Consider the following 7,228-nt stretch of genomic DNA (forward strand, 5'->3'; position numbering starts at 1 on the left):
GGGCCGCCCTCCCCTCATATACAAGACTACCGGACCGGATTGGAAACCGAAAGCGCGCCGGCGGGAAGCGTTCTCGGCTGTCCCCGCCCTCTCGACATGTCGTCACTTCTTTTCTGTTTTCCTCCGCTTCCTTCTCAGGTCCCTCTCACTCTCACCCTTTTTTATTTCCCCTCCTTCGTCACTACGCCACAGTCCTCGGGGGAATTCGGCTCCCACCCCGCGGCGTCCGGGTTCTGGCTTCGGCCCGTGTCCGGTCTGAGGCCGCCCGGAAGGCGTCGCACCGAGGCCACGGGAAGGTCTGCAGGGCGCCCCGGGAGGAGCCGGCGGAGGCCGGCGGCCGGCAGGGGCGCGCCCGCTCGGCGTTCGGTCCCGACGGACGGATTCCCAGCCGCGCTTATTCAGAGCCGCAGGAAGCGCCGCTCCGCCGAGGAGGCGGACACGCGAGGGGCGACCTCAAGGGCGGCGGTGCCGGGGATGCGGGCGCCGGGGCCGGCGGGAGGGGGCGGGTTCGCCGACATGCCCGGCCCTGGGCCGCTTTGGCGGACCGAGCCGCTCTGCTTTCGCTCACCCGGGAGAGATCTGGTCCCGGGAACACGTCTCAGCGCCGCCGGGCTTTCTCGTGGGGGTCGGCGAATCCCAACCCTCGGTCAGAGCCGTGCTGGGAGAAACAACGCGGTTCTCCCTCCGTCTCTGAGGGGGATCGACAGGTTCCAGGGCTCCCGCCGACACCCAAGTCCGGGATGCTCAGGTCCCTTGTAGAATATGGCGTAGGATTCGCGTGGAGCTATGCACGACCTCCCGCGTACTGCGAATAGTCTCTAAATTACTTTATAACGCCCAACCCAGTGCAAATGCTATGTAAGTAACTGTTAAACAGTTTTAATTTTTACTATCTTTTGTTGTACTGGGTTTTAAAACAATTCATTTGTTTGATACTTTGGATCTTGAGGAACCGGCGTATATGGAGGGCCTGCTGCCAGCATAGGGAAGACTGAGGCATGTTCTGTGCATTCCTTTCTGCAGATCCTCTAAATCGGCCTTCGTTCTCAGCCAGGATTGGGTGCCCCACGGTGTCCTTTGGAGGCCCCACGTGGAGCCAGCAGTTCGCCAAATTGGGTCTTGCAAGAGGACTGTCCGCTCCATACTGGGAGTAATTACCAGAAACTGCGCTATGAAATTGGTTGGGGTTCTTACTGTTAACGTGTTGATTACTTTATCAGGGCCCTCTGTAGGGGAGTCTGAGAAAAGGTCCCGGTTTCCGCTGAAAGAATCGTGTTTTGTAGTTTTTTTTCCCCCGACGAATATTTTTAATAACTTCCGTGCCCTGTTTAATCTCTCCCTTGGCTCCACCTTCTGTATGCTCATAAGTCCTAAATCTGTATTCAGACTTCTAGACTAAAACATGCAAACCCATCTGGGGGCTCTTCAGTCATTTTAAGCTCAAAACTCTAAATCTCCCCAAATCAAAATGTTTAAACTTTGAATCTCCAGGGTGTGACCCACGGAGGATGACAGAGCAGTTCTCTCTTTCCGCGTAACGCTGGCTCTCAAGTCTGCCTGTTGAACGGTTCCACCACCCATCACAGCATCTACCTGTCTAAACCAACACCCCAGCATGGGCAACACAGATCTTCCTCTCCCTTGACTGCTTCAGGGCATAGAAGAAACATGGCCTTTTCTGACTCTTTGGTAACTTGAAGAATCTGTCACATTATTTTACATCTTATATCTTGGCTGTATTTTCCTCACTGGCAGTGTTTTTTTTATTTTTCCCCATGTTGGCTGTGTGTTCCTTAGTGGCAGTGATTTCTTATTTTTGGGGGGAGGACGGATTCTCAGTATGTTGTCTTCTAGGCTGGAGTGCAGTGGCGTGATCTTGGCTCACTGCAACCTCCGCCGCCCCGGGTTTAAGGGATTCTTAGGTAGCCTCCGGAGTAGCTGGGATTACAGGCGCGTGCCAGCACCCCACCTTCTGTTTAGCATATAATCATGAAATAAGCATAAAAACGGGCAAACAGCAGCCCTCGGGTCCATTCTCTCTATGGAGTAGCCATTCCTTTATTCCTTTAATTTCCTAATAACCTTGCTTTCACTTTATATGCTTGCCCTGAATTCTTTCTTGCCGGAGATCCAAGCACCCTCTCTAGGGGTCTGGATCGGGACCCCCTTCCTGGAAGTAACACATATTCCAGTGGAATATGTTACATAATAAAGGCGGAAATTGTATAAGATTTGAGCTGTACATTACAGGTAGTATTAGGGAGCAGTAGAAAGGAGAAGGGTGCCACATTTTATCAAAAGAGCAGGATATTTAAGGAATGAGTTTATTTCATAACGGGGTAAGGAAAAAAGCTGAGGCTCTCATGAGACTCATGGCTTCTTCAACTTGGTCCAGGGCTGCAGACCATTCAAGAGAAAATCAAATCAGGAACCCACAAACCAAAAATTGAGCAGGTCTCAGCTTATGATACTTCTAACTCTGAGGGTACTTGAAGGGAAAAATGAAACATAATCTGTCTTACTGGAACATCTATTTTAACCTAGTCCATTTTGTATTAAAAGTAAACACGTACATACAAACCATTACATGCCTAATAATTCGTTTAATATTTTCCTTTGCCTGCTTATTGCTTGTGGTAAATTTTAAGCTTCTCTTATCTATTCCCCAGTGCTACCGAATGAAATTTCAGTTCTTGGTATTCAAAGGTACACACCCTTAGAATTTCTGCTGAAGGACACTTCAAAAATTCTAGGAGAAATATTCCGTCTCCGTTACAACTGCAGAAAAGCAGAGCTTCTTTGGCAGCATAAAGCTACTTCTGATAAAGTGTTGCTTTGAGACATTTCATAGAAATGTCACTCTCGAGTCCAGTGTGGGGACTAGGTGAAACTGAACTAACAATGGACCTGAATTCTGTTATTAAAGATGACTTCTAAGGCAACCACACATCTGGTTCTTTTATTCTGAGAAATGTTACCTATAGCCATTAAAAGTTTAGTATTCTGATTAAATCTTTTTCTTATTTAAATGAACACATCCATACATTATGGTCAAGAGTGCATACATTATAAAGTATATTGCAAAGAAATGTGATGCTTGGGTGGGCTGCTTTGAGCTATCATCCAGATTCCATGGGGTAGTTTTCCCTTCTGATGGGAATAGTTGGGTGTAGATGTTTGAGAAACACTAGATGGTTTGATTGCATCATGGGAAAACGCTTTTGTGCTTTAAAATGTATCCCCAGCCAGGTGTGTGGGGCTCACACCTGTAACCCCAGCACTTTGGGAGGCTGAGGAGGGTGGATCACCTGAGGTCAGGAGTTCAAAACTAGCTTGACCAATATGGTGAAACTCTCTACTAAAAATCCAAAAAAAAAAAAAAAAAGCCAGCCATGGTGGTGTGTGCCTGTAATCCCAGCTATTTGAGAAGCTGAGGCAAAAGAATTGCTTGGATCTGAAAGGCAGAGGTTGCAGTAAGCCGAGATTGCAGCACCGCACTCCATTCTGGGTGATGGTGAGACTCTGTCTCAAAAAAATAAAATAAAAATAAATAAATGAATAAAGTATCCTCTGGGCATAATGAAATGGGAAGTTTCATCATTACAGTTTCTTTCTTTTGCTTTAGAACATTACTTATCCAGAAGTAATAATTTTTCTGAGACTCAGTTTTCTTATCTCTAAAGTGAGAAAAGTAACACCTATTTCACAGAGTAGGGATTAAATAATACAGTATACACTGTATGTTTGTTAAATAGATGTTTAAAAGTACAAGAACCTTTAAACACTTAGTGCCTGCTGTCTGAAAGGCATTACAAAACTACCACAGAGAGGGATAACATTTGCTCACATCAGTTACACCTTTGTACATTTTAGATCTCTCTAGAGGAGGATGCTTCCCATGAAAAACTCTCAAAGATATTAATTTAGCTAACAGATTTCTACATTGTGTTTAGTGTTCAGGAAGTACCCTGAAAATCACTTTTACTTTACTTTGACTTCAGTAGGAAGATAGTTCATTGTGACACCCTCAAAGTAAGTTTATAAAATACTATTTAAAAAAAAAAAAAAAAGAAACTTCTCAGGCCTGCCTTTCTCAGGTTTGAGTTTTTATAGTTTGCACGCAATGATTTTTCAATAAAATAAGCAAATGATTAAAAGTTTTATGTTAACCAGTCCAACTTTTAGTTATCAGTTACTTCTACATAACCATTATAATATTTACTGCTGTGAACAATACAGACTTCAAAACACATGAAATTGAAAAAGCAAAGCATCTTTACTCTCTTCATAGAAAACAGAAAAAAATATTAAACTTTTAAGCATTAGGAAACATTTTATTGAATAAAATATTAGCAAGTCAGCAACTGAATAATTCGTTTTGAAACTTTAACGGGTAATCTGGCTAATAAGCACTTACAACGTATTTTACATTGTAAAGGAGACATTACTATTTCTCGTTGTCCTTCTTTGATTTAGAAGGTATAATCTGCAGAACCTAATTGGCTACTCATGTGAGGGTGAGGAAGAAAACACATCGCAGGGGGAAAGGGCTAAAGGAAAGCAGAGGCTTTAATATCAGGTCGATATAGGTCAGCACACTACCCAGATGAAATGGCTTTGGCTGGGTTCGGAGGTCAAGTAAATAAGTTCAATTTTTTTCATTCCTTCAATTATATATTGTTTTGTTAAGCTTCGGTCATGCATGGTAAAATGCATGTAATTTGCTGAGCAAAGTGCCAGACGCGAAATAAATGTTAGCTAAGGTAGAAGTGCTACAGTAACAGGTAACTTGAAACAGGCTGATAGCTCACAGAAGGGCATGCTTGAATTCGGAAAACAAAATGGTTTAAATGGAATGCAAAACACTATACATTGCTTTTACAAAAATTACATCAATTTAAAGGAAAGGTTTTCAAAAACAATCTGTGATCGACAAAATTACAAAAAAGAATCTGGAAAAGGGGAATGAAGGCATGAGGGAAGATTAGCAAAACAATTTTATTCCCAGGTAAATAAGATTGAATTTTAACCAATGAGATCACAAGTTTGAAAATTTCTTCCTTTCAGGCCCAATCAAGAGGAAGCTATGTCTATAAATAGGACTGCCTAAACTCTCCTATCAATGAGACAGTATGGCCCGTACGAAGCAGACTGCCCGCAAGTCGACCGGCGGCAAAGCCCCGAGGAAGCAGCTGGCCACCAAGGCGGCCCGCAAGAGCGCGCCGGCCACGGGCGGGGTGAAGAAGCCGCACCGTTACCGTCCGGGCACCGTGGCCCTGCGCGAGATCCGGCGCTACCAGAAGTCCACGGAGCTGCTGATCCGCAAGCTGCCCTTCCAGCGGCTGGTGCGCGAGATCGCGCAGGACTTTAAGACGGACCTGCGCTTCCAGAGCTCGGCCGTGATGGCGCTGCAGGAGGCCAGCGAGGCCTACCTGGTGGGGCTGTTCGAAGACACGAACCTGTGCGCCATCCACGCCAAGCGCGTGACCATCATGCCCAAGGACATCCAGCTGGCCCGCCGCATCCGCGGGGAGCGAGCCTAAAGCGTGTTTTTAAGTGCTGGATCTAAAGGCTCTTTTTAGAGCCACTGCCGTTTTCATCAAGAGCAGCTGTACCGGGTCTCCAGCTGACGTGTGTCTGCCTTGCTCACTGGTCGGAGGCCAGGGACACTCGCAGTGGTGGGGGCGGGGGGCGGGGGGCGGTTGCAAAACCTAAAGCCTGGGTGAGCTGGCTGGCGATAGAGAAGGCCGCAGAGGCATGGTCCTTGTGGTTCCTGCCGAGACTTGAGGCTAGAGCTCCAGTTCCCAATTCTGTGGGGAAAGTTGTGCATAGGGGCAAGAGGCAATATGCCGAGTCCGGAGATGCGGAAGATCTGACTAGGGGTGGGGCGAGTCCCTTAAAAATTAAACCTGCTTCTTAGTTTATTTAGGAACTGTATAAGCAATTAAAAGCTCAGCGTCTTCATTGCGTACTACAGGCGGTGCTCAAGCCAGAATAGTAATTCAAGTTGGGGGCGGGAGTAAATACCTAGAGATCTTAAAAAGGGGGGCTGAGGTAATGTTCCAAGAACCGAGAGAACCAAATTTCTGCAAAGTATGGAATAAAAATGCAAAAAGAAGGTAAGAGTTATCTTTAGCTGGCGTTAAGGTTTCTTCTATAAGCAACTGCCAAGGAAAGAAGAGGAAGAAAAAACTTACCTCTTCACCTAGCTTAAAACCCGCTAGTGTGAAATGGATCATTCTGATTGGATAACAAGACTTTTGTTCCAGTGACCACTAAGGAAACACGACCCGAATCTATTATTTACATAGACTCCACCCCCTCTGACGACACCGTTGTAAATTAACCAATAAAAATGCAGCAGTGTGCGAGTCTTCATTTGCATACAAGCTCTATAAGTAGCGCGTAAGGAGCCCGTTTTGCCGTAGTCGGGATTACTTCTTTCAGTCTCTTGCTTTCTCGCGCAAAAATGCCGGATCCAGCAAAATCCGCTCCTGCTCCCAAAAAGGGCTCTAAAAAGGCTGTCACGAAAGTGCAGAAGAAGGACGGCAAGAAGCGCAAGCGCAGCCGCAAGGAGAGCTACTCCGTGTACGTGTACAAGGTGCTGAAGCAGGTCCACCCCGACACCGGCATCTCGTCCAAAGCCATGGGCATCATGAACTCCTTCGTCAACGACATCTTCGAGCGCATCGCGGGGGAGGCGTCCCGCCTGGCGCACTACAACAAGCGCTCCACCATCACGTCCCGCGAGATCCAGACGGCCGTGCGCCTGCTGCTGCCCGGCGAGCTGGCCAAGCACGCCGTGTCCGAGGGCACCAAGGCGGTCACCAAGTACACCAGCTCCAAGTAAGGGTGTGCAAAGGACGAGACGGATCAACCACCTTACCCCAAAGGCTCTTTTCAGAGCCACTTCAGTGATCAAGAAAAGGGCTGTAAACACTTGTCAGAGCGTTGGATAGCTTTTGGTCAGGGAGGGAGGGTGACCAAGGTTGGATGCGTTCGGGTTTGGGACTGAGGAGTTTCCTGCAGTCTAGTAATGCGTTATCACTCGGTCATCCTCACCCAGTCTTACCGAGTCGCCTGTTACTTGTATTATGAGGCAAGGAAGTAGGCTTGACCACGGTTCTGGGGTGTTTTTGATTGACGGGGTTTCCCCACCCCTTCAATCTTGTACTTAGGTCTCCACAGTCGTTTTATTTTTTCTGAAGGTAATGAGGAAGCTGAGATT

General features: G+C 46.8%; 2 protein-coding genes across 2 annotated transcripts; both read left to right on the forward strand.

The window, feature by feature from the left end:
* The first annotated feature begins 5,103 nt into the window (after window positions 1–5,103).
* LOC120360185 (histone H3) lies at window positions 5,104–5,586 on the forward strand. Its single transcript, XM_039460204.2, has one exon. It carries the CDS (start codon window positions 5,133–5,135, stop codon window positions 5,541–5,543), a length of 411 nt encoding a protein of 136 aa, XP_039316138.1. The 5' UTR covers window positions 5,104–5,132; the 3' UTR covers window positions 5,544–5,586.
* Window positions 5,587–6,413: 827 nt separating this feature from the next.
* H2BC18 (H2B clustered histone 18) lies at window positions 6,414–6,914 on the forward strand. Its single transcript, XM_003941990.4, has one exon. It carries the CDS (start codon window positions 6,470–6,472, stop codon window positions 6,848–6,850), a length of 381 nt encoding a protein of 126 aa, XP_003942039.2. The 5' UTR covers window positions 6,414–6,469; the 3' UTR covers window positions 6,851–6,914.
* The last annotated feature ends 314 nt before the right edge of the window (window positions 6,915–7,228 follow it).

This window comes from Saimiri boliviensis, chromosome 19, assembly GCF_048565385.1.
Source record: "Saimiri boliviensis isolate mSaiBol1 chromosome 19, mSaiBol1.pri, whole genome shotgun sequence".
In the NCBI taxonomy this organism is placed as follows: Eukaryota; Metazoa; Chordata; class Mammalia; order Primates; family Cebidae; genus Saimiri; species Saimiri boliviensis.

Bases quoted from the DNA above. Each gene is read 5' to 3' on its own strand.
- LOC120360185 (XM_039460204.2), top strand. From the start codon at position 5,133: ATGGCCCGTACGAAGCAGACTGCCCGCAAGTCGACCGGCGGCAAAGCC.
- H2BC18 (XM_003941990.4), top strand. From the start codon at position 6,470: ATGCCGGATCCAGCAAAATCCGCTCCTGCTCCCAAAAAGGGCTCTAAA.